Source organism: Haplochromis burtoni, unplaced genomic scaffold, assembly GCF_018398535.1.
Source record: "Haplochromis burtoni strain Fernald_Lab_line unplaced genomic scaffold, NCSU_Asbu1 Contig_173, whole genome shotgun sequence".
NCBI classification, from domain to species: Eukaryota; Metazoa; Chordata; class Actinopteri; order Cichliformes; family Cichlidae; genus Haplochromis; species Haplochromis burtoni.
The window spans coordinates 1,257,542-1,284,984 of NW_024582534.1; the positions used below are offsets into that span (position 1 = coordinate 1,257,542).

General features: G+C 42.3%; 2 protein-coding genes across 2 annotated transcripts in view; both read right to left on the minus strand.

Moving 5' to 3' along the window:
* Positions 1 to 16,789, minus strand: part of cog5 (component of oligomeric golgi complex 5) — a 63,322-nt gene extending 46,533 nt beyond the window's left edge. The window contains exons 1-6 of the mRNA XM_042225521.1: positions 16,693 to 16,789; positions 16,210 to 16,349; positions 14,725 to 14,782; positions 14,192 to 14,246; positions 10,538 to 10,607; positions 7,924 to 8,044 (exon numbers count right to left, since the gene is read on the minus strand). Coding sequence (XP_042081455.1) covers positions 7,924 to 8,044; positions 10,538 to 10,607; positions 14,192 to 14,246; positions 14,725 to 14,782; positions 16,210 to 16,349; positions 16,693 to 16,738 — 490 coding nt within the window. The 5' untranslated portion in view covers positions 16,739 to 16,789. The remainder of the gene's footprint in view (positions 1 to 7,923; positions 8,045 to 10,537; positions 10,608 to 14,191; positions 14,247 to 14,724; positions 14,783 to 16,209; positions 16,350 to 16,692) is intronic.
* A 6,430-nt stretch (positions 16,790 to 23,219) lies between these two features.
* Positions 23,220 to 27,443, minus strand: part of tmtc1 (transmembrane O-mannosyltransferase targeting cadherins 1) — a 42,825-nt gene continuing 38,601 nt past the window's right edge. Inside the window, exons 9-10 of the mRNA XM_042225509.1 lie at positions 25,939 to 26,016; positions 23,220 to 25,393 (exon numbers count right to left, since the gene is read on the minus strand). Of these exons, the coding sequence (XP_042081443.1) occupies positions 25,268 to 25,393; positions 25,939 to 26,016 (204 nt within the window). The 3' untranslated portion in view covers positions 23,220 to 25,267. The remainder of the gene's footprint in view (positions 25,394 to 25,938; positions 26,017 to 27,443) is intronic.

The window sequence follows — 27,443 nt, forward strand, 5'->3', positions numbered from 1 at the left end:
AGGGAAGAAGTAAAAATATTAAAAAAAGATAATGGACCTGTGTGGCGACACTACCACTACTACTCCCACTCTGCAACATGTTGGTACAGAGCATTGAGGAAGATAATTATATTATTAATATTAAGATTATTATACCCTTAAACTTAGTTACAGCACTTTGTGAAAGACATCTACTCTGATCAAATGTATTCCCCACTGCTATGTAACCCATTATTGTAAATTTATATACCATTAGAAAATGATCAGACGAGAGGGTTTTCTGGAAACACTGTAAAATGTTCAGTCTCTATGCCATATGTCAGAACAAGATCTAGGGTGTGATTAAAGTGGTGGGTGGGTTCTTTTACATTTTAAAAACTGAGAGAGACACTAAATTAGGCACAGGTGGACAATAGATAACGACAAAACTGCTTTGTTTTTTTTTCCTCATTTTCCAACGAAGGGCAGACAAAGCTAAGTGTCAGCCTTTCAAATGATTTAAAACCATCTCTGGGTCTTTTGATTATTGATTAATAATTGTTTGGCAAAGTTACTCACCTATTCAAATCATAAAATTCTGGTGTTCCAATCACTTCCATGACCGCAGGTACATAAGCCCAAGCACCTAGGCATGCAGATTGCTTTCCACAAATACTTGTGAAAGAAAAGGTTGCTCTCTGGAGCTCAGTGAATTCCAGCATGGTAGTGTGATAGGGTACTACCTGTGCAACATGTCTAGTTGTGAAATCTTCTCACTACCAAATATTCTAAAGTCAACTGTTAGTGGTATTGTATTATAGCAAAGTGGAACAACAGCTACTTAATGTCGATCATAGGTAGACCATGTAAAATCACAGAATGCGGTCAGCGGATGCCGCATAGTACACAGAAGTCGCCAACTTTCTGCAGACTCAGTTTCTACGGACCTCCAAACTTCCTGTGGCCTTCAGATGAGCTCAAGAACAGTGTGTAGAGTTCTTCATGGAATGGATTTCCATGGACGAGCAGCTGCATCCAAGCCTTACATCACCAAGTGCAATGCAAAGTGTTGATTGTAGGGGTGTAAAGCATGGCACTACTGGACTCTAGAGAGTCCTTCACTTCTTTACAGTGCAGAATCTCACTTTCCCAACTGGCAATCCAATGGACAAGTCCTGGTTTGGTGGTTGCCAGAAGAATGGCACTTGTCTGACTCTACAGGGCCAAGTGTAAAGTTTAGTGAAGGAATTGGGGTGAGGGATTGTTTTTCAGAAGTCTGGCCCAGGCCCCGAGTAGGGATGGGTACCGGTATCGCACCGGTTCTGACATAAACAGTAGTAACCAGACCGAAAGGCAGCGCACATTTCGGTGCTTTATTTCCCTGAGATGTCACACACTTTGGATTTTAGCCAATCATTTTACCTTTCCAAGGATAGTCGGCAGGCCCAGGTACGTAAGTTCTTTTAGAGCAGAGCTACAGATTAAAAATGCCCAAGGCAAAGCGGTCAAAAGTCTGGCTGTACTTCACAGCAAAAGATGCAAACTCAGCAGCCTGCAACAAGTGCTTTAAGGTGATACTGTGATACTATTAAAGGAGGTAACACCTCAAATCCGATGAAACACCTGGCAACGCATAGCGTTTTGTTAAAAGCCGAGAAATGCACCGTATTTGATAGCAGTGCAGGTGTGGTGCCTGTTATCGGACCCGGAGTTAGCAACATCCCCCAAGAACCCGAAGAGGAGAGTCCTGGCCCCTAGCCCTGCCAGTGTAGCAGAAATGATGAGGATGATGATGCAGCAGCAGCAGCCGTTCTTCTCTGCGTGAGTAGCTTAATGTTGTTTTTGTGCAATTTACGTTGAGTAGGCTAACCACGTTATTACATTAATGCATGTAAGGTGAACTAGCAAACACCGTCGTAGTTACATGCGGCTGCCTTCTTGTTTGATGGCAGGTACTCCTTTCACCCTGGCCAAAAAGGCTAAAATGACCAAAGAAAAAGTGGAAAACAGCTAAACATGAGAAACAAATACTTTTGGCAATATAGTTTGTATTTAGTGAGCTACCTGAAATATAAACTAATATGCCAACTTCAGATAAGCCAATGAGTTCATGTCCCCTGAAAACAAAGGAATAAAACAGAAAAAAAGAAGGGTTTTGTATATTTTGTATACACATCACATGTCATAAGGGAAATCACCAGTAGCTTGAGTTTAAGAACTGCATATCGTTTTTTGTTTTCCTTATCTCAGTGCAAAAGAAAATTCTCAAGATAGGCATCATAGATACACGAAGAGAGTAACATTGGTATGTGCTGTGAAATGTTGTGGAGTGCCAAGGACAATTTAGTCAATAAATGCTCATCTAAGCAGCAGTGTTTGTTATTTTCTGGTAATACAGTGTGAGAAGAACATCTGTTCTGTTCATACCTTGATATTGTTTGTTACCATTTGTAATAAACTACACAACAAGTGGCAGTACGCCTGGTGATTTTCCACCTGGAGCAAGCGTGACAAGTGAAATATCATTTCTCCTTCACTTCCTCCCTCACCCTTCATCAAATTCCTATTTTTAGATTTTTCTGGAAATGATGCAAAGGCTTCAAATCTATTGACTCAACTACTCATTCTCTAAAACAACCGTTTTAGAGACCAAACCACTGTTTCTCAGTGGCTCAGGAGGTATAGCAGGTCATCTATTAATCAGAAGGCTGATGGTTTGATCCCCACATAGCCTTGGGCAAAACACTAACTCCAGTTGCCCTCCGATGCATCCGTCAGAGTATGAATGTGTTCTTAGATAGAAAGCACTTGCATAGAAAAAACATATGAAAAAGCGCTTGTGTGAATGAGGCAAGTTGTATCAAAGTGCTTATAGTGGTCAGATCGGGTAGAAAAGCACTATAAAGTAAATTATATAAATTATTTAGGTACAGTGCGCATGCCTTACATGCTGTAAAAGTGCCTTGCAAATCACAAGACAACCCTCTTTAGTCCAACCAAAGTGATTCCCGGACCCAGGAGTGTGAAGCACAACCAAAACAAAAGGAATTTAGTAAAGCTGACTTAGTTGTTGGAAGGCAACCTTCTGTTAGAGCAGACAGCACAAACAGAGACCACCGATACAAATGTGTTGCCGTGTTGGAGAGCACTGAGGACTCTGACCCAATTTAACAGCTCTTTGCAGCCGATGGAATTTGTGAGTGAGTGTGTGTTTACATATGTGAGTGTGGTATGAGAAGTGGTCACAGGCAGCTGAAAATACTTGTCCTTGTGAACCTGTTCTGTATCGCTTAATGCCCTGTGATAACTAAGAGTAGTGTAGCACATAGATAACTGATGGCAGTTACATGAAATGCTTCATTATCACTTTTTCTCTTGTGACACTAGAAGGTCACACAGGCCTACGCAGCTACAATTACAACTGGGAGAATCAGCACAAGGCTGTGATGGAGTGCTGACAGAGGGCATCAGGGTCTAAAGGCCACTTTTGTGACCACAGAGAGAATTAAAACTTTAAAATCTGAGGAACTTGGAAAGAAAAGCGACTGGACTTCTTGAAGACGTTTCATGTCTCATTTGAGAAGCTTCCTCAGTTCTAAGTCCAAATGGTGGACAGTCCCACGTATCGCCTTGACAACATTAAAATCACGGTAGGCAATGAATTTTTTGATTTTGAATGATCAAAAAACCGAGATTGAACTATTTGGACCTCCTGACCCTCGTTCTTCTCTTAAGGATGACCTTGGCCCTTTGGAAAACTCTGTTCTTTGATGGCAGATTTTCATTTGAGAAACAAATAAATTCTGTTGTAAGAGCCATCTTCTTTCAGCTGAGGGCCCTTGCTAAGAACATCTTCTCACCCAGGCTCAACCACTGCAATAGTCTGTATTTTGGTATCAGCCAGGCTCTGCTCTCTCGTCTTCAGATTGTTAAGAACGCTGCAGCCCAACTCCTGCCAGGCACACGTAAACACCATCATATTTCCCCAGTCTTGGCTCGTTTACACTCTGCTTCCAGAACGTTATAGAATCAACTGTAAGATTTTATTGCTGGTTTTTAACTCTCTAAAATAGATTAGCTCCTTTGTACCTCTCTGTTCTTTTAACCAAACATACTCCAAACCAAACTCTCAGGTTAGCTGATAAGTTGATTCTGATTGTTACTAGAAGCAGACTGAAACACAGAGGAGACCGAGATTTGTGATTGTTGCACCTAAACTTTGGAACAGTCTGCCTCTTCAAATAAAGATCTCTCCAACACTCGACATTTTTAAAACCCGTCTGAAGACACATCTTTACTCTCTAGCTTTTAATTGTGACCCAGGTGTTTAGCTTTTGTGTCTTGCTTCTTTATTTTTCACTCTGTACAGCACTTTGGTCAACCTGTGTAGGTTTTAAATGTGCTTATAAATAAATTGACTTAAGAGGGTCATTGACCCACTATTGATAACACTCCTCATCACATGAGCTAAGGTGTGAAAAAGGGTGTGGGTCATTATCAGTAGAGGTTTCCGGTGAAACCACTGTCATCAGTCAGGTATGCCCATGCTGGGGGTGGGCATTAAACAACCTGGGGTCAACCTCATGGCTCACAGCTTATCAGATCTATGATATCCTTCACCCACTAACAAATCACAGAGTTCAAAGCACAGTTTACTGTACTGAACTGAACAACAAGGGGCCTTAGTTGGGACTCCATGTCTCTGAACAAGACCAAACTGTGAGCAACAGCTTCCAGCTCAGACGCTCAAAGTATTTTATGATGGGAAGCCCTCCTGGCATCAGAAGCAAACGAGTGGCCTGTGAAGAGAGTGAAATCCCAAAGTACAACACCAAGATTACTGTTAGTGTGTAGTATCCACTTTGAAACATACAGATGGCACCTTTGGAGTGATGGCTCTGGAATGACTTTCCTTCATTCCCATGTTTCACCAAATCAGGGAAGTTTTTTTTATAAAACAACTAGGTGGGAATAAACACAGACATCTGGGTAATTAAGTGTCTTATTGTTCATGCATGTCTTTTTTCAATTATTATTTTGCTTTTCATCTTGGTGTCAAGCACTTTGAATTTTTCTGGGAAAGGTGCTTTATAAAAAACTGAAGAAAGACAGACAACACAACAGAAAGTTTTCAACCAAGAGCCAGAAAGAAGGTTTGACTGGAGGCGCATGCAAAAAGTGTGCAGTGTATTTGCAAACTAAAGAGCCATTTCATAGAGCTCTGTGAAAAATAGCCAAAGCCTCCATGCACTGAGTGTGTTTAGGTCTCTGAACAGAGGTGTGGGCACGGATATTGGCACTGAGCCTGTTTCCAGCGTCGCGAGGACGCTTTGCTGATGTATGCAAAGTAGTGCTGTCAGCGTTAATCTCATTAAAATGACATTGACGGCATAAGCGCATTAACTAATCTCCGTTAGCGAGTTAGTGCCGTGCAGCCGCCCACGATCTGCACTAACGCTTTAACGAGCTAACTGCGCTAACGCGTTGACGCTGTGCAGCCACACACACGGGGCGATCTGCGCTAACTCGCTAATGGAGATTTGCCGCGTTACATGCATTTTAATGAGATTAACGCTGACAGCACGAATGCAAAGCTATCCTGGCTGGGCCTCCCCATACTAGCGAGCTGGAGGATCGACCTTTGACCTCTTTGGATTGGCTCCATTCACACCCATTCATACATGCACTAATTTTCTATGTAGAAGTGCTTTCTGTCAAACACATATGCTATCAATCTAACATGGGTCAGTGTCTGGCACCACCAGGAACTGAACCATCAACCTTCCAATTAGTAGATGGCTCTATACATGGGCCAAATAACTCTGAGCTACTGACCTGACAGTTGTTAGGCTGGACGCTGAATTACTATTAGCATTAACTAATGTTTCCACCACCATAACTTCAGTTTTCAGCAGCACAAACATGTTGTAATACATGTACGTAAACCGAAGGGTTTGTTGTTGTATGCAGTCAAACTGTTTCTAAAATGGAAACCGATGGGCAGTGATTCTGAAAGACTTTTCTCTTTTGAATATTCATTATTGCTCATTACTAAGAAAAGTATTTCTTATCCGATTACTTCATTAGTTGATGGAATCATCGATAGACTACTCGATTACTAAAATAATTAATCGCTGCAGAGGTCTTGGGACTGTTTGAAAACTGGAGTTTGTGAAAAGAACTTTACAAAAATAAATAAAAAACTAAACACTCGACAAAGTCTTTTGACTTCTCCTCATCATCAGCGCGTATGACGAAATCCTGTCTGAGTGGCGACACCTATGGTTTAGGAGAATACTGCGCCGCGGGTATAAATGGCTGCATCTGTGCGATGACCACTGCGAAGGGTATATTGGCACCTTAACTGTTCATCTTCATATTTTATTTTACCTTCTGTAGGTTTCTTGTAGATTGTAGATCAGTGTAAAACAAACAGTAGTAGAATGGGATCAGTTGGATTGTCTTCACGTTGGAGCTTGTTGGGCAGACGGTTTGATTAAGGACTCCTGCCAGCTTTGTCCCAAGTTTTTATGGCGCTTACAGTAACAAAAGTGTTACAGTGATGCTAGAAAAGCTTCCTGCACTGCACCTGTTCTTTCCACTGCTCTCTGCCGTGAGTAGACGGACGATAAGTGCTACACAGTTGTGGCTTTAACGAACTATCGAAGCAAAAGTTTTACATTTAAGATTTGTTTTTCAACAATTGATTACTCAATGAATTATTCCAGCCCTAACTGAAACCCACAGTGATTCCCAGTAAGGGTCTGTGCTTTGCACAACTGCAATCCCATCATTGTGCTGCCTTTGGTCTCTTCCAGTGTATCAAACAAGCACAGGAGGAGGTAAAAACACAAAAAAAAAAAACCACCTTGTGCTCTGTTAACAGTCTGGTTACTTTGTGGAAGTAAAGAGGGTAACGAACATCTTCTGTTCACGCTTTCAAGCCAAAATTCAGGCTAGTTGTTATTTTAAAAAATAAAATGATGTTTGAGTGTGACGACCTAAAACACATCCATTCTTCTAAACTGGGGGAAGCATGCCTCTTCTACTGAGCTTTTCTCTGTTTATGTTTGAGTCTCGTTCAGGTTCTGGATAGTGTTCTGCAGAATCAGCCGGGAGCATGCAGGCGTCACACTACAATTTAAAAATCAACAGTCCTGTCGTCACTGGAGCCACTGTACAAAACTCTTTTCATGTGATTGTATGGACCAAAAATACTTTTATGCTGCAGGGTTGATTACAATATCACATCTAACCCTGAACATCGAAGCGCCGAGAGTTCAGCCGTTTCCAAACTTACAGATATGTTAACCAAGGAAAAACCTCCTAAAAGTGCAACCTGCTGATGTTTTCACAGGAAAATTAAACGTCTACATATTCAGTCCAAACAAATCGAGGTAGCCCCTGAATATGACATTACATGTCTACATATTTGTTCATTTCATCTTCTTTGATTGTCTGTGTTAATAAAAACCTGTCTGTTTCAAGTCTAACCTAAAGAAAGTAACACTTCATTGCCTTTTCCACTCAACAACAAGGTGAATATTGTGACACGCTGCGATGATATACCTGCTGTTTGGTCTCTGGTGTGTTTGTCTTCGGGACTACGCTGTTGTTTTTCTCTGTAGCCATTTTTCTCGTTCAAAAGCGACGGTTTTGATTTTCGTGAACGAGATCCTCTCACCACTCATTGACGCAGCTCACTAGCCAATCAGTCGCATGCAGTCTGTTGACTTTACTTGGCCAAGCAGGTACTAAAAAAGTAGCTGGTATCAAATACAAGGTACTACCACCTAATGGAAAACCCAAAAACCAAGCTGAGTCGTGCCGAGCGGACTTGAGTAGGTATTAGTGGAAAAAGGCTTTAAAGTTACCGGTGTTCGAGGTGTCGAGTAGATCTGAGTTGTGAAAAACACACAGCTGCTTATGTAACAGTTGTTCTATGATAGACATGCATGTCCTTACCAAGCTCGTTAAGGCTCTGAGCCGCCTTGGTGATCTCCCTGCTGCCTCCTTGCAGCTGTCCCTGAAGCCTCTTGCTCAGATACAAGATGCGAATGATCCTCCGCAGAAGGTCACAGGCACCCTGCAGCAGTGAAGAAGGGAGGTGTTGAGACGACTGACGTAAACAAGAACTGAGAATTACACAACTAATTCCATTAATTGAGACACGGCAAAAAAGCAGTCAAGAACAACATGTTTCCAGTATGCTTCTCATTTTCATATCGCATTAAATGGTTTCTGTGCGATATGACGACATATATCAGGTGATGAAATTAAAACATCTATTGTTTCATACTATACACTATTGTTTGTTTTGTGGTGTCGCAAAATAAACCGTTTACTCAATATTTGTTCATTGTTTGGATGATCACCATGTGGATGCAGAGAATCCCAGCATGACCAGTGAAGACGAGGCAGAACCAGGCAGCTCCAAACAGAAGGACCAGTCCAAACAAATCAAGGACCGTATTCCTAAATGAGGGGATCCCTCTGTAGCACGGATATGGTTTGGTTATGAAAAGTCTGACATGGACCAGAAAACTGTACTCTGCAAATTATGCAGGAAACCGGTCCCAGCTCAGACTTAAACATGGCAAATCTGTTCAACCACCTATGCAAGAATCACGTGACAGAGTGTGGAGAGAGTTTATGGATGAGAAGCAAAAAGCCGTCAGGTGCTCAAAATAAACCTTGGACTGAAACGTTAGAACAGGCTTTTCCCTGCAGCACGCCGTGTAGTAAATACTCAAAGCAAATTTCATGCATCGAACAAAACACGTCACACGGGTCGAGTTGCCTGAGATTCACAGAGTTTACAATAAACGCACATTTCGTGATATGTTTCTCATCCCGTTATCGGGATGAGAAACGTCTTATATCGTGAAATTTTGGTCATATTGCACAGCCCTAGTTTCTGATGTATAAACTGCAAATAAACTGCATTTAATTGTTAGTTAAGTGAGAGTGTGTGGGGTGAAAAATGTAAACTTTTTTGTTACAGAAAAAAATAATGTGTAGACTTATATTTAGACAGTTTTACTCATGTTTAATTATTTTTACTTATTACAGCCACAACTCTGCGATTGCAACGTCTCAAACCAGTAAATACGAGTCCTCCCAAATCACAAATTCACATATTCTGCACCTTCACAACTTCTGCAACACTTCTTTTTCTTGGACTTTGTTGCTAATCTTGCACTTGTAGCTGGGGTAAGAAGTGAAGGTCAGTCAATCAGAAAGCAGGAGACCAAGCTCTCTCATCCCCGCTGATGTTGGATGCACAACCACAGAGCGCCACGGCAAGGTTTCCAAGCTGTGTTTCAGTGCATTAGCACTGCAATTAACGAGGAAGTCAACACAGGTGCAGAAATCTTTTGCATTTTGCTACATGTTTACCTTAATAGAGAAACGTGCTCAGCACAGGCACACACACCTGTCAAATGCTCAGTAAGCCAGCAAGCCTGTCTCCTGTCTGTGACACTGTGTGAATTGTGATCAATGGTTTATCACCAATGTGCTACAACTATCTACTTATGTGAACCGTTGCTGAAGCACAATGACTCAAAGAACAGACACAGCGTGGAGTCTGTATAATCAAAAAGTAGAATAGCAGATGGAGCTACTGTGATGTCACCTATTGGCTGCTCACGTCCAGTTTTGAAGGCTGGAGATGAGTGCTTACACCATCTCCATCTTGGTTTTAAAAGAAAACTGGTTGTGATAAAGAAAAACAGATCTTAAATGGGAAACGTATCTGCGTACACTTTTCGGTCAGTCACTGGGGAAACCGTGAAAAAACTTCAACAACCAAAATAAACCATGAAAAGCACAGACAGCGGCAGCACTGACACCGTTTAACACTGAACTTGGCTCTCAGACCAACAACAGCAGGGGCGCCCCACAGACCGGCTGCAGGACATCCTCTCTATACTGCCTCCATCTGACCACAGAGCTCACTGCGGGCAGACGGACGGGCTCTGGAGTGGAGCGGCATAATTCCACTTAACTGAAACCGCACGCCGACTGGCCTGGACTTGTCATTGACAAGCCAATAGCCAATGAGTGTGCAGTTTAAAATGTTTTATACAGTCTATGCAAAGTATCAGACTTTGTAAAATGTCACCCTTTTACAAATAAAACTACTAAAATAAATCTGCTGAGAACTGTTTAATTTAACCTTTGCACTCAGATGTTGTAGATGATCCCACACTGTCTCACTGACAGCTGCTGAGTCTCATACTAGAAGCACAAAACAGCTGACATGCACAACACAGAGGCATCAGCCCCAGAGGGACTCCTGAAACACGCTGACCTTTTTACAGCTGTTGTTTCATCAATATTTAACCCTGAGTTTCCTCGTCTGCACGAGCAGGAGGCGTGGAGCGCAGTGTTCTCACAGAGCTGCACAAACAGCAGCTCAGAGTTCAGGCCAACAAAAGCCGACCTTCTCGTCTGCACCGTGGTCTCTCTGGGTTTTCAAAGGTTTTTCACTCAAACTGTCACGTAAAGAGTTGTCATCTATCATTTCAAATGACACTCAATCATTTATTCACAAATGACATGATATTCAACTTACCTGCAGCCTGGCGAGCTGAGTGATCCTGGCCACAATCTTGTTGTATGGCTCAACAATCTTTGTCCTTATCCTGGAAGGACATCAGTGTTAGATCAGACAGATAGAGCTGTACTGCAGCAAAAACTGTACCTGGAACAACCTGGAATAACCTGGAACCTCACACCAGCTTTTGGAATGTGTATACAGGCTGAGGTTTGTTACATTAGTCAAGGTGAGTTTCCATGTTTTATTACAATCTGTGGCAATGCCGCACAGTCGACTGAATTTTAATACTAGTCATCGGTTCTCACGATTAAATAAACAGAATCCAATGATATCTAAAACATCAAAGAAAATCAAGTTCTCCTTCAATCAGCGCCTGACCACGTGCCTTCATCTGCCCGTCACAGCTGTTTCCTGCACAGTTTAGCTTGACGCTTCCTGGATGTAACACTAACTTAAACCAATACAAAACAAAATCAAATGTCTGCCACTGCAGAAGATGAAGAGTTTGTCCCCCAGCACCTGTGGACTGTGTAATGATTGTGAACATCAACGTGAAAGCATCTTGACTCGTTAAAGATGTAGCCAGGCGCCACCCTATGCCAGGAGGAAAGAATCACCCACCGTGGTATCCGACTCTTTCTGGAGCAGCTAGTACCAAAGCACACAGTGTTTTTGCTTTCCCAAACACTGACCCACTTTGACCTCCTGTCTATGAGGGTCGGGTAAACTTTGAGCTGCTGACAACAGGAGCAAAATATACATTCTCAGTATCTTTAGCTCCCGTCTGTCCTGAAGAGAATCCCTCCATCTCTGCCCCCTTTTGTTGTTTTCCCTTGGGAATACTGCATCCCATCCACATATTCTGCAGTCAAACAGTAGCCTGATTTGCCCTGGTTTCTCAATGATAGATACCAAAACTTGGCAAATACTAGAGATGGCACGATACCACTTTTTCATGTCCGATACCGATATCATAAAGTGGATATCTGCCGATACCGATATGAATCCGATATAATGTGTTTTTTAATCAATAAAACTGTTTTTTTAATATCTTGCTGCTTTTTGAATAAGTTCATACTCAAGTTAAAAAAACAAAACAAAAAAAACACTAAAGCTATTCTGTTAAAAATACACTGCACCCAAAATATTTCATAGTTCAGCAAAACTGATCAATCTAATAAACTTAAACCTGCTCCATCCTCCCTATTCTGGTATTTTAAAGAGTACTTAGCAGAAATATTAAGCAACCGAACTAATAGGGCTCTAAAACTCCCAGCAAAAAAAATAAAATAAAAGTAGGGAACCACCCTCCACCTTATGATGCTTAATCGACGTAATCAACTTTAATTTGATGCAGGTTGGAAAAAAAAAATGCACAGAAATAAATTATTTTTCAAGAATAATTAAATAGATTCAACATCTTTCTTCTACAGACTGCACAGATGGTACCTTCCCAAAGGAAAAAGTACTATAGCTTACTAGGGTATATTAGACTTAACAGTTACTATATACAGTAATTGACTTCTATACATTTAAATCAGATTAAAACTTTGGGTGTAAGATTCAGATAATTATTTATTAAAAGCTCGACATTTTAAATAAGAAAGAAATGTCTTTATGCCCCCTTTTCCCTGTTCATGCCCTATCGGCCCCCCTGGCTAAACTTTGCTAGATCCGCCCCTGCACAGTTACAGCCGTCAGCTACGTAGAAAAAGATCCTGGTGTAGAAAGTAATATTAAATAAATTCTAACAACAGCTGATCAAGCTTAAACGTGCTGCTGTTGTTCAGCTGCTGGTTTCCTCTTTCTGGTGCAAAGTGGGCCAAAAGCAAACAAGAGAGACGGACTCACGACAGAAAAGCCGATCAGCTCATCATTGATCAGTTTCATGATTGAAGTGGCAGCAGGAGGGAGAGAGAGAGAGAGGCAGTCGCTCCATATATCGGCTGTCGGATCAGCATGAGCACTGCTGACGATCCTTTCCATGCACATAGTGGTCTTTTTTCTTTGGTTTCTTTTCAAAGCACATCCAAGAGATGTGAGACACTCGCTTGTTCTCGGTTTTTAGACAGATGCCGTTTTGGTGTTCATGATGTGAAGAAAAAGCTCATCTTTAACTGACGGTGCCCGTCTGTTATCCTCGGCGGCATGAGTAAAGCTCTGGTAGCCAGTGTTATCCTGAACTGGCTTTCCAGAAGGCCTGTTTGCGCACTCACCTGTAAGCCTCACATGGTCAGAAAAAAACTGAGCTGGACGGTCTCCAGAATTCTGGTCTTCAATAGGTTCACAGTAGGTTTGTGGGCAATGCTCACACAGATAATGTCCCTTACGAGCAGTGAGAGGATTTCAGCTGCTGGGTCAAGAGGTAGTATTTTGGCAGCAGCGGCTTTGAGATGAGGCTGATGAGTAGCGGCCTCTGGTGTGGGAATTTCCTTTCTATTATTGGGAATCGAGCTAAACTCGTTGGTAGTCCAAAGGATACACAACCATCTACAGCTTGTATTATGAAGCCAATGGCCCTTCTTCCACACACATTTTCTTTTTTTAAGGACTTCCTCTGGGACACACACTGACTAAACACAGCTTTGAACTTTGCCTTCCCCACAGTCCTCTGTGCAGCTGGATGTTGTAATAGGAGAGTTCTTCCTGGTTTGCTCCCCACCTTGCTCCTCCTCTGAAATCCAAGACCGTCGTGTCATGCATGGAGGTGGACCATTAGGAAGAGCCGGCATGCAAAGAGCATTCAGAACAGCGCATTACAGTGTTGCAATCTCTAGCTTTGTGGTTCATAGACATGCAGCATTTTTAATAAATGGAATGCTTTTTGAGGAAACTTTTAAAGAGTGTGGTTTCTTATGAACGGGACAATCCTTGTGTGGATCCATACCAGGCTTCATGGCTACAGTCTCAGTCTTACTGCAGAGTGTCAGAGAGAGTGAGGGGTGTCATGTTGGAGCTCTGAAGGGAAAAGTTTGGGTCTGTTTTCATTTCTGTGTGATAATTAACAAAATGAAAGAATGAGAATAATGGATAATGAACAAAGTGCTCGTTTGTACCTAGTCCCCTGAGTCAAGTTCTTAAGTGTCTTCATTTTGCCCATGACTAAAGTGTGCATTAACATCTTCATCAGTGACACAGCAGGGAATAAAGGAAGGCCGGGGACCACGACTTCACTTTTACCATCGTCACTGTCTGTAGCAGCTTCTGGCACCTTTGCTGCAGCTAGAGCAGCTTCAGTTTTGCCTCCTTCATTAAGCGCATTAAGAGTTGCATCCATGCCAGCTCTTTCAACCTCCGAGTCTATTTGGCATCTGCTCTGGTGGGAGCCGATTTTGCTTCTACTGGCTTAGAATGACATCGACTTTGCAGCCTCACCTTTAGAATTGATGCTTGACATGTTTCCAGCTCACAAGGACCTAGAGTGTATCCGGTCCACTGTGATGCTCTGGACGTTTATTCTTTTCACTCTATTGATCTCACCACTACACTTTTTTTAGTTCATTGGTTTTTTTGTTAACAGACCACACTAGATGCCCAGTTACAGAAATCTAAAGGCAGTAAAAGGAAAACAGTGGGTGAATGTGAAGAACTAAGCCAAACATGTCTACATATTTCCTGTTAACATCAACAGTATATAGACTGGCTACAGTCAGAGGCAAACACGTTTACCTGTCAACAGCTGCCTGTAGAGCACTAATCCTTGTCTGCATCATCTGAAGGACGCCTGAAAACAACATCATAATTTTAGTCCTTCAGGATATTTTGAACTTGGAGCTACTTTGTTACCAGACTTATTTCAAGCAATGTTAGATCTTTCTTTTGGTAAACTGCAGGAACTGCAAGCATCTGAAAAGCCCATTATGAATATACTCCTTTAGTACTTCTGCAAATGTTACCCATCCATCCTCTTAATGATCAAAGTTCAGGTTCATTTGAAAAATATAAGTTTAATATTAAAGCAGATGTGGTTTCACGGTGTAATAACAGTAATTAATTCCTTCCTAAGTACCAGCAGTTCTAAAAATAGCCACCGTTCACAGCTGATCAAATGTTGACTGTAGTTGAACTAATCAAAGCATGGCATTTGTTCGGCATAGTGATTCACACGATGAAGCCTAAAACTGCTAAAAATCAATTTGTCTGTAAAAGAAGTTGACAGATCTGAATTTATGAGAGTAGCTTGTGGAAAAGTGGCAATTTACCTTCCAGAGACTCTATCCCAGTAGCCTGAGCAAGTAAGTCTTCATGTCTGGCCACAACCTGGAAAATATAAACATAAATATAAGAAGACTGCACATGTTATGGTAACTGTTTGTGCTTTATATGACATATTAATGTTTGATTTAAGTTGCTTTTAGTCACATTTTATATATTCACATTGTTATTTTCAGAGATGAGCAGTAACGCGTTGTTACTGTAATCCGATTACTTTCTTCAAGTGACGACTAAAGTAAGGGATTACTACTGCAAAAAAAGGTAATTAGATTACCGTTACTTTCCCGTAAGCACGCTGCGTTACTAAAACCGTGATTTTTTTTGTGAGGGTCTCATGACAGTGACGTAAGCGAGTGCGACAGTTGTGGCAACAGCTGTGTGCAGATCAACAAAGGATAATATATCAAGTGTGGGAGAGAGTGTGAATTTGATTCCGCAAAAAGTGACAAAAACATTAATTAGCATCCGCTGTTCACTGCGTGGGAAGAAAACTTCTTTTTACAGCGAAAAAACCCCCTAAACTTCCGAGCAAGCACCGAGTAGCTACGACGTAATGGGAGATTCACAGAGAAACTCTTCAACTGACCGCTACAACACACCTGCACCAGGGCAAACATCCGCCTGCTATACAGGTGAAAATAGAGCAACAGGACCGCAGAGTCTTTGACTTTATTTTCTGCTGTGTTTTACTTGCATCTATTTGAAAGACTGAGTGTAAACACAAAAAAATATTTTATTTTATGTGCAGAAAATAGGTTTAAATGTTAAACTAATTTCTTCCAGTCAGTGAATGGTGCATATAATTTAATTTTTGCTTGATGCATAAAGTTAAAAGATTAAAACTAATAAAACAAGTTTTAAAAAGAGATTTTTCCATTTGATTACATTTTGTATGATGGATTAGGCAGAAAGTAGAATTGGGCTGAAAGATCTATCGTTTTATCACCTATTCAGGTTGTAAATCATGTTTTTAACCAAGTAACTAATTACTTTTGAAAATAAGTAATCAGTAAAATAAAGGGACTACTTTTTTGGGGAAGTAATCAGTAATTAGTTACTGATTACTTTTTTCAAGTAACTTGACCAACACTGGTTATTTGATTCTAACTTTCAGCACTTCTAAAGTGGCTAAAATTTCAGTGGACTACCTTAGTGTTGGTATTTATTGTTAAAACAATAATAGTAACTTTTTAATGGCTTAAATTTTGTTGTGACGTCCAGCATCTTGCCCAAAAATACTTTGGCAATCATGTTTTGCATTCGTCAACACATCCTACAGGTCAACTCAGGATAGATCCAGCGCTCGTCCTGAGTTTTTTCACACTGATACAGACATTTAAACTTACACTGGGTTCATCTATTTGGATCTGCTTAGTTTTCTCACAGTAATTTGGGAATGCTGGTTATTACTGAAAGTTTATAAATTAGTGCATTCTGAGGGAAACAGTGGCCCAGGTGAGCTGGATTTGTACCTGGGTGTGTAGCTCCTTGTCCAGCTGACTGATGCCTTGTGCCAGCTTGGCCAGCTGTTCAGCGATTACAGCATGGTGAATGGCCTGAGCGGTGTATGTCTTCACATCAAAGTCCTTTACTAGGAAATCAGCATAACACTCTGCAAACACAGCAGTCAGTTTTCAAGCCATTAACTCTCCCAGTCTCACATATTAGACAGCGAGCACATAATCAGACACGTCACTGTCTAATTATACAATTAGCGACTTGATGGGTACCAAATGTAGTTTCTACTTTTTTTTTGTCACAAATACTAATTTAGCCAAATGAATTTTACAAACAATGCAAACCAGGTTATTGATGTTAATGTCGCTTCTTCACTGGCTAAAGAATTTTTTACAGTCCTGCAAGACTCTCGCAGCTTTTGATAAAATGCCTTCAAACGATCAACGATCGTATTTAAAGTCGATGCACCAATTCTGTCATGATAAAACTCATTTTACCATCCTTCAAAAGTGAATTCGTGGAAGCTTCTCTACCGTCCTCCATCTTGACAGTTCCGTGTGTGACGTAAATGTGACGGAGTCCGGAAGCTACATGAATCTTAAAGGGACACACAACCAAAGAACTCCCCACAAAACGTCTCTATCGCCCCCTGGTGTCTGGCTGCAGTATAGGTCATAAACCCGTCTCCTTCATGTTAGCGGATGGGATTGAGGTCAGACTAAAACAAAGTTCCCCTCAAATAAAATTTTTTCCCAAAGAAAAAAAAAATCTGCCATTATTAGCACTTCTTATCTTGCTGATTTGTGTTCAAGGAGTTTCCTTTCTCATAAGTGTAATTCTAATAATTCTAATAATTCTGAATGGCATTAAATTGGTGCAATGTCAACATAACATCTAAGATGAGCAGTCGTCAGTTAATCTGTGCACATGAGTGATTTTACCCTGATTAAAGAAATAACTGTGAGCCTGAATGTTGATTAAAGTCATGCAGACATTAGATCTGCTGCTCTGACTGAACTGAAGGATGTTGGGACCTGCAGCTGAAGATGAGACACTAAAACAGTTTATATAAGAAACTGAGAAAAGTCGCCAGGCTGCTCAGTCACTAACCAGCATTACAGTTACTGTACAATTATTATTACTGTACTGTACTCTTAGACTGTAATGCACGTGCATGAGGGGAGGGGGGGGAGCACCTGGCCCTCTCCTGATTGGTGCCCGAAGTGCCCTTTTCTTTATTTTCTATGTGTGCATGTGGACTCCTGCCTGTGCCCCTCAACAATAGCATTTAACTATTAATCACAGTTTTGCTAATCAGAGGGATCTGGCTTCCATCAGTCACATGATGACCATTAGCCAATGATCGTCCTTGACGGCAGAGCGGGCTGGTTACGAGCCGGGAACAAGCTCTCAAAGAGCATGTGCATGTTTTGCCCATTGACTGTAGAAAACACGGACGACGCCACAGCACCCCAAAAATGAAGCCAAAACGTCTCTATCGCCCCCTGGTGTCTGGCTGCAGTATAGGTCATAACCCCCCCTTTCTTTTGTTTTCAATAGTTCTCATCACGCTGATTTATGTTCAAGGGGTCTCCTTTCCCATAAGTGTGATTCTAATTCCTACAGTGGTGATGTTAAATTGTTGTGAAACGTCATCATAACAGCTTTGACTGGCAGCTGCAGTCACGGAGAAACTTGCGTATCTCTGTTCGGGAATAGCAGATAGAGCGTAGGCTCTGAGAGGAGTGGCAAGGCAAGGCAAGGCAAATTTATTTGTATAGCACAATTCAACAACAAGGTGATTCAAAGTGCTTTACAGAGACATTAGAAACAAAAACAAATAAAAAGCATGATTTAACAAATAAAAAGCATGATTTAAGTGCCAGCGTTTACGCTACGAAAACACGACCGAGTGTTTTAACCTGACAGCCTGAGGTAGTGAGGCCTCGTGAGGCGTTTCAGCACATTCCCAAAACTGTATCGATACTGTGTCGACACAGTGTTGCTGTTTTGCTCCATACTGACACCTGCTGGACCTTAAATATCATTGCAGGCAACTTACTTGAGACTCACAACAGACACTGATTCAATGACCTAGTCATACTTGTTTACACTGTAAGGTAATGTACTTTCCATGGAATCATTTTATATCTTTTACATTTCAAATATTGTGAATGACATTAAGTGAAAATTAAAATGAAAGTATTGTGAATATAATATTACCCATTTAAATGTAATTGACTCAGAGTTTCAGAAAAATAAGTTTATTCAATGTTTTTGCATTCAGTCTATTGTGTTTGAGTTTATTTCCCCAGCTTTGGAAAACTCAGAGGTATAAATGAAGCTGGGGTACACAAAAACTGTAAAGCCAGGTGGAAAAGGTTCGGATGTCTTCCTTTTCCCCCAGTACGTTAAAGGATCCTCTGATCTTGGAATGTTTCTCTCCGACACTCTCCACAATACTAAGGGGTTGGCAGTCTTTTATAATAAAATTCAGGACTGCCTGGTCCAGAACAGTCTTCCTAGATGTTTGATTTCAAAATAATAAAACACATTTTAATAAAAAAAAAAAAATGATGATAAAGCTGTTCAGTGTCAGTATAGGCCTACCTGTGTTCATTCTCGGTGTGTTTATCTCCTCATCTTCATGTTTGGCTCTGTAATGCCTAAACACTGAGGAGGTGCTTTTGTTTGTGTAAGAAATGCAGAACAGATGCGACATTTAACCTGCATAAAATAAAATAAATAATTTACACTGCAGGTCACATTGCTGTTTTTCCTATTCTGATAGATTACACTGAAACAAAGACAGACTAACTATTTGCAGTTAAAAGATCAAAATGATCCCCCGCAGCAGAAACATTTCTTTTTCTGTCGGGCTCCATTTTGTTATGGAGAGATGTGTATTTTTTTTATCTTTGCGAGAGTAAATTTGTGTTTTTTTGGTGGCGACTCGTTCTGTTGGCAGATGCGGATGCGGTACCTTTTAAACACAGTTTGGTGCGTTGGCAATGAGCGATACAGCAGCTGTATCGATCACGTGACTTTTTCTTAAAGCGACGCACGCACCGATACAGGTTTCACTCTGTGAGCTTGATACATGCGTCGGTGGGTACAGGTGATCAACCACTTCTCCAAAGCTTCTGGCCTACAGCTGAATATTAATAAAAGCGAAATTCTAGCTCTGCATGAGTGTCCCCTGCAAGCAATAAATAATATACACATAAAAAAAGAGGTGAAGTATCTGTGAAGTATACTTGCTGAGAATGCAGATTTTGACCTGTTGATTAGGACGTTTTTGTTTATGGGAAAAAATTTTATTCACAAATGCAGATACTTACCATGTATAAACAGATCGCTGAATGACTTTAAACTCTGGGCTAAATCGCTGAAACTTGCGAATAACAAGAAAGCTCATAAACTTGTTGTTTTATTTAACAATTTAATTTATGTTAAAAAAGAAACCTCCCTATTTTATAATCATGACTGCCCTTTTTTGTTCATGTTATTTTTTGCCTTTGGTTCAAATCCTTCAATGACTGGTCTTTCTTTTTGTGCTAACTCTTTTGGCTTTGTGTTTATTGTTTTTTGTTTGTTTGTTTGTTTTTTCTTGCTATAATGCTCAACCGAGGATATTACATATTCGGATTCATGATGGTGCCTTGTTATGTATGTTTGTAAATAAAGTTCTTTAAAAAAAAAACATGCGTCGGTGCGTCAGTGTTGCTGGACCCATCACTAGCCTGAGGTGTTCTTCAGTAAACTGGACTACCCGACAGAAGGACCCGAGGCCCCGCTGCACTTGTTCGGTAAGTTAAACGTGTCTGTAAGCTAATCGTAAGCTAACCGTCCTTAGCTCGGTCCTGAGACCTAGCTAGCTAAGATGAGCACTCGGCTGTCAGGGTTCGTTTAGCTAATCTGTGCAGGTGAATGAATTTACACAGACTAAAGAAATCAAGAGAAACGCCCCGGGCTGCTCAGTCACTAATTACTGTTACTGTACTTTTATTACAAGTATTATACTGTAAAAGCAACAGGCTGCATCCTGCTGCAGCTCCTGTGCAGAGCTGATTATTAAATATGTGCAAACAACAACATGTTTTCAGTCTCTTTCCACATACTGTAAAGACAGTAACATTTTTTTTAAAGCTTGTACTTCAGTAACTCCTCATTAATCAGGAACTATGGATTAAAGTACAGTAGTGTACTGTAATACTGAAAAAAATTTAAGAGAAGAAGAACTTCAGATCCTGAGTATGTGAGGACAGAAGAATCAGCCCCGGTCTGGATGGGCCTGGGCCCCCTTTCCCTGGCGGGTCGCGGAGTATGGGGGTGCCTACTGGGGTCAGCGGGGGAGCTGGCCCCAGGGAGGAGTCACTTGCCCCTCCCTTCCTTCCCTCCCCATCTCCAGCTGCCTCCCTCTTCCCGCTCCACCACAACCACCCACACATGCAGGGCCTTGGAGTAGGGGTATGTCACCAGGGTGCAGAGGAGGCTACCCCCTGTCCCCTTCTGGCTGCCTCTGCCTCAATTTTATCCCACAACTTAGACATTCACATTACTCACACTCTCATTACACATACATATAGGATCTTGGGGGTGGGCACGTACACGGATCCAAATTACCATCAGGGTGTACACCTCACCCCTGGCGTCGTTGCCCACCTCTCAATTTTAATACACGTAGACATTGAGGGCTAGCAGGAGGGCTATGCGCTTACCTGCTGCTCTCTGGCAGGTAGCTCCATGCCCTCCTGGGTTTTAATTGCACCTTAGAACACACATGCATCAACACTACAATGAGCGGGTGGAGGGAGGTTTGGAGTCTTCTCTCACCCCCGTTCTCTGCGGCCTGCTGGAGCGGGGGGGCTAGGAGGAGGAGTTGGCCGTCCGACTGCGGTCTGGAGTGTGGGGCCTCCCTGCTGCTGCGGAGTCGGGGCGGTCTGCCTCTCCCCACCGCAGGGAAAAGGGTAACACCACCTGGGTCTGGGTGCAGTTCCCCCCTCCAGGGGCAAGGGTACCTAGACCCGGTTCGTAGAGTACGCTTGGGGAGTGTGATCGTGTGTACAGCGTCTCTTTATGTCTGTCTCCACGTTGGTTGAGTGTGGAGTAAGTGCATATGAGAGCATGAGGGTGGGAATGGATGTTTGTGTCTATATGTCAGGTTGGGTATCAGACGCCACCTCTCTGGGGACATCTCAGGCCCTCCAAGGTTTGGAGGCCTATCTCCCCCTACCACCACTTCCCCTGCCAGTGGCGGACTCCCTCAGACATCGGTGCGTTGGTGGTTCTTTGTGTCCGGGGATGGGCGTCCAGGTACACACCGGCTCACTCCTTGGCGGCCGCTTATCGGGGCCTGGAGCCTGGGGCTCGCTCGGGCCACTTCGGAGGTGGGGTGCCCCCGGCCTCTCGGCCTGGGGCTCGGTCACTCAGGCACAGCTGGCTGCCGGCGGAGCTCACGGGCGCGTCACTGCAACTCCCCCTGGCTTCTGCTCCGCGGCTGCTGAGTGAGCCCTCATCTGGGACTCTCCTCAGCTCTTTCTGGGACAGTGGCGCGGCTGCCCCTCTGTTGGTCTTCCTTGGTCTCTTGTGTTCTGGGGGCCTCTGGATGTCTGGAGTTTTGATCTCCTCCATACCTGCTTCATGCCCTGGAGGACGGGGCTGTGGCCCCCCCACACCCTCTAGCAGATCATTACATGAAGGAACCTTTTAAAAAAAAAAAACAAGCGCGTCCATGCTCACAGGTGTACACACGGGTGATCACACCCACAAACTACACCCTTTTTGGCTCCTACCTCAAAGCACACTGTGTTCTGTTGATCTTATGTGCTGCACAATAATGTTTAATATTTAGTATTTACTGTCATATTCCCATATATCATTGTGATGTTGTTTATTCTATTACTCTTGTTCTCTTCTGCTTGTTTTCTTTTTTCTTTCTCAGCAGGTGACCCAGGTGATTGATATATGCATTTTTTTTCCTGCCCATTCTGTTGGTTTTTGTTTTTTGCCCTTCTCCCCCGTCCCTCTTCTCAGCTGTTTCTCTTTCCCTCTTTCTTTCTCCCCTTCTTTCCCCCAGTCAAGTCTGTCCCGTATTCAGCAAGTGAAAATAAAATAAACAATAAAAGGTGAATCAAATGGACCATTACGGCAAGGCTGGGATGGTCAATTTGGTAAAGTAAATCCGTTGGGCATCTTTCTTTGCCTTTAGACAATAATTCTGATGGCAAAAGAGCCAAACGGGACAGGCAAAGAAAAAAAAAAAAAAAATCAGCTTTATTTCAATTTTGAGGGATAAAATTTATATTTGAGTTTGATGGTTCTGTTGTCTTTGTGATTACAGGAGCTGCCTTCAGATTCAGACCTCAGCAACACCCAGTGATAGCAGACAGATCATCCAACATGTTAACTGCAAAATGAACCGATGAAAACAGTACAAAGGTCAAAGTACCACACGTGCTGTAGTGAAAGCTGCATCTGCTTTATCCGAGGCCGGGTCGGGGGGCAGCAGCCTAAGCAGAGAAGCCCAGACCTCCTCTCCCCAGCCACCTCCTCAGCTTATCCGGGGGAACACCAAGGCGTTCCCAGGCCAGCCGAGAGATATAATCTCTCCAGCGTGTCCTGGGTCTGCCCCGGGGCCTCCTCCCGGTGGGACATGCCTGGAACACCTCACCCAGGAGGCGCCCAGGGGGCATCCTTGTCAGATGCCCGAACCACCTCAGCTGGCTCCTTTCGATGTGGAGCAGCAGCTGCTCTACTCTGAGCCCCTCCTGGATGGCCGAACTTCTCACCCTATCTCTAAGGGAGAGGCCAGCCACCCTTCGGAGGAAGCTCATTTCTGCCGCTTGTATCCGCGATCTCGTTCTTTCGGTCACTACCCACAGCTCGTGACCATAGGTGAGGGTAGGGACGTAGATCGACCGGTAAATTGAGAGCTTCGCTTTTACACTCAGCTCCCTCTTCACCACGACGGACCGGTGCAGCGTCCGCATTACTGCAGCTGCAGCCCCAATCAGTCTACTGAGAATATTTCATGTTTTTTTCTTAGACATTTAAAAGAAGAACAACTCCAAACACCATTTAATAAAAGATATATTTTATTTTCTTGGTGCAACCCAGTCACTGCACTAATCACTTCACTTTCATCTCATTGGCATTCCACAATAAAATTAACTCGAGAGAATCAATAAAACCACAACGATCAGCGAAACAGCATTCCTCAGAGGTTATGTTGCACATGAACCCATAAGTTGGAGCTCCACACAGGAGCCGACACATTAACTTATTCTACTTGCTGAAGACTTGTGACATCAGGCTGTTTATTCTAGCTTCTGCCATAAGTGGAGATCAGATAAATATGATTTAGGTAATCTAGAGAGGAAGCAGCTGTTACCAGAATAATGACATTTTAAGAGAGCTTTACACATATATTCATTTAAATATCCCAGCAGAGTGGGATCCAAATGAATCTGTCCTTATTTCCCATTGGGATATACAAATATAAACTCCACTTACTTTGCAGATCTTTAAATAACCTTCTTTAGTTAATATAGTTACTGATTTAATCATGAGGCCCAAGAATGGAGCTCAAGTATGATAGCGGTGTGCGTTGCTTATCTTAGCTGAAAAAACATTATAGACAGAGGCAATCTGATGTCTGTAATGAACTCATTTAAATTTTTATTCACCATCTGATGTTTGCTCATTTTCAATTAGAGTTTGGAAATTTTATTTTCTAAAAATGTAAAGTTAAAAGTCTGAGGACAGACAATGCTGCAAACAAGACAGCGTAACACTGCCTGTGTGATTTTTGATGATGGACACAATGTATCAGAGAATACAATCATATCATTGTTACACTTATACCACTGAACAATGTACAAGGAACCAGTCAAGCCAAAACTTCCTTCTGCTGCAGAGAAGTTCAGAGTTAGCAGTCTGAAAGTCCCCAGCTGCTGGAGGGCAGGAGCCATAAACTGTAACAGCAGAAATGGGACTACTTTTGTGTCCCGTGGATACAATATCAGAGCATCAAGACACTGTTTCAGCAAAGAGCTCCTCTGCTGAATTTCAGAGTTGCTCAGAGTTAAATGTGCCTGATTGATTCCAACTCCAAAGCCACATTGTACTACCACTCATTTTAAAATAATAAGTAATCAAAAACTTTGCTGAGATGCTTCATTTTGAATTGATAAAGAACAACAATCCAAATGACAGCACATTCCAAGAGTTTGTGTGAGTTGGCTTGCTGTGATACTGACGGAGATGGAAATCATTGCTGGCTGGGATTTGGAATTTTCAGAAGCTGGACGTTACCAACATCATAAATGTTTGGCTCTGAGGCTTACCAACAGTTAGGTTACACTTGGACCAAATCTCAAATCAAGACCAAGTGACTTGGTCTTGATTTGAGATTTGTCTTCAATATTAATTCATGCAAAAGCATAAAAATAATCGATACACCTCCGTTTATGGGCATTCATTCACAAAAATGTCTTTGTGTGAAGTGTAGGTGTCTTATGTCAGGTTGGGACATGGTTTGTTTGCATGAAACAGTGGGCTCTGATGTTCTCCGTGTCCATGAGCTGAAAGAACCCCAAAGTAAACAGGTGACTTCTGAACCTACATCATTTTATTATTCATACCTTAGGGTCAGGAAAATACCTGCCCACTCGTTCCCTTCATTAAATCTGCACACTTTTATTGCATTAATGTAAATATGTGAATCATTTTCAAAGGCAGAGCACAGAGCTCAGGAAGATCTCTGATTAAGTGCCTTAAAGAAAATGAAACGCAAATGTTGAAAACAGATATGCATGTTGAAGAAAAGCTGATGCAGGCTGGTAATGCACAGAGCTCTTACCAGCTTCTCTTTGTATCCTTCAGGAAAGGCTTTGGGCCTGTAGTTGGGGGCCAGTCTCTTTGAAGGCCTGAGAGGTTCACCCTACTTCTTTTCTCTCCTACACGCAGCCCATCGTCATAACAGACTAAGTTTATTTAACAGTCTTAATGGGTGGTCTTTGGGCTCCAGAGCAAGTGTTTGTCCCACTGTGTCGTGTCACTGGCACCAGTCTACACAGCCCCTGTCAGTCTCCTCTCCAGTCGGTCCAGCTTGGCAAGGTTTTCCTTCAGAAGTTTGGAACCTGGACTGAGAAGGAGGGCGCGTTGGTAGTACATCCTGGCAGCTGCATAATCTCCCTAAACAAACACACACATATTACAAATCTGATTTCACATTAGACCTGCCTGCTGCCGCTGAGCTCTGCCATTAGGTTGAGGTCATTTTGAGTTGGGTTTAAATCTGCCTGACCTGGATCAAAATCACAGCACAACACGACACTGTTTTTGCTAGCAGCTTATGTGTAGTTCAGCTTCACAGCTGTTGCACATGTTTCCATGACCTTTTTGAGACAGAAGGGGGTGAGTGAATGGGGTGAAATAAATGGACGTGCGGTTTGGGCTCAAACCGGTGGATGGGTCCAACAAGGCCCATTTCCCAAGGACAGCTGTTGGTTTCTGTCAGCCTCTAACATGGTTTCTGTAGTGGAAGACTTGGGCAGTACGAGCCAGCAGACATCTTGGGCAACCACCCCAGTAGTGATTTAGAGAGTGAGGTAGAAAGGACAGAACTTTATATAGCACAAACATCACAGTACATGCTGATGCTCGCAGATGTCGGACACATGTAAAGTTTGTCAGGAGTGTTCAGTTGTATTGTCAGATTTTAAATGTGTCTTTTTTACCTTGATGTGCTGAATTCCTCCCATGTTCATCCAGGCCTGTGATTGGTCTGGTTTGAGCTCAACAGCGAGCTTGTAACTCTGGTGATAGAGAATAGGACTCAGTTATCTCTGGGGGCAAATCTCAGGTAAACACATATTATTTTGTTATAATGCAACCAGGTACAAACCTTGCAGCTTTGTACCTGGTTGCTTCAGTTGCTTTCTGAAAATTACTCAAAGGCTCACTGGTAAATTTACCAACTGATAGCAGCAGCTACAACTCTGGGTTTTCCATTCACAACATTTTTTTTTTTTTTTTTTTAAATTAAAAAAAAAAATTCACAACATTTTTAACAGCAGAAGTGGGACCGGACTCAATATGTCTTGATGCATGCTCAATCATCCAGGTGAGTAAATCCCAAACGGTCGACTCTGTTCATCTAGACCGTCCAGATGAACAGAATCGACCAGACTTAATAGTTAGTTGGTCAGCTGGTGTAGGCTGCGGTTACACCTAAGCCACATAACCCACAGCAACACATGCTAAAGGTTCACTACTGGGTTCAGATCTGGAGAGTTGGGCTCCTGAACTTCTCTGAACTCAATTTGTAAGATCTGACCATTCAAAAAAGACACAAATTTTGATGGAGCGCTGTAATCAAATCTCTGCCATTGGTTTTAATAACTTATTGAGTCCAGTTTGACTCCATGACATTATCTGGCTAGAAGAGACCTTTAGAGATGGTCATGAAGGGATCCATATGGTCAGAAACAACACTCATCAGTCAGGAAGACAAACACGTTTTAACTATAATTTGTGACATATCACATGATATGCCAACCTTTATACCATTTTATAAAGTGTTGTTGTATTTAGGTGATTATGTTTCAGCTCGGCAGCATCCTGGAGATCCTGTGACTTCAATTCAATTCAATTCAATTTATTTATACAGATCACAACAACAGTAGCCTCAAAGCGCTTTATATTGTACAGTAGATCGTACAATAATAGATTCAGAGAAAAACCCAACAATCATATGACCCCCTATGAGCAAGCACTTTGGTGACAGTGGGAAGGAAAAACTCCCTTTTAACAGGAAGAAACCTCCGGCAGAACCAGGCTCAGGGAGGGGCGGGGCCATCTGCTGCGATTGGGGTGAGAGAAGGAAGACAGGATAAAGACATGCTGTGGAAGAGAGACAGAGGTTAATAACAGATATGATTCAATGCAGAGAGGTCTGTTAACACATAGTGAGTGAGAAAGGTGACTGGAAAGGAAAAACTCAATGCATCATGGGAATCCCCGGCAGCCTACGTCTATTGCAGCATAACTAAGGGAGGATTCAGGGTCACCTGGTCCAGCCCTAACTATATGCTTTAGCAAAAAGGAAAGTTTGAAGCCTAATCTTGAAAGTAGAGATAGTGTCTGTCTCCTGAATCCAAACTGGAAGCTGGTTCCACAGAAGAGGGGCCTGAAGAGTTGGGAGGTTGCCTTGTAATCGGAAGGTTGCCGGTTCGAGCCCGCT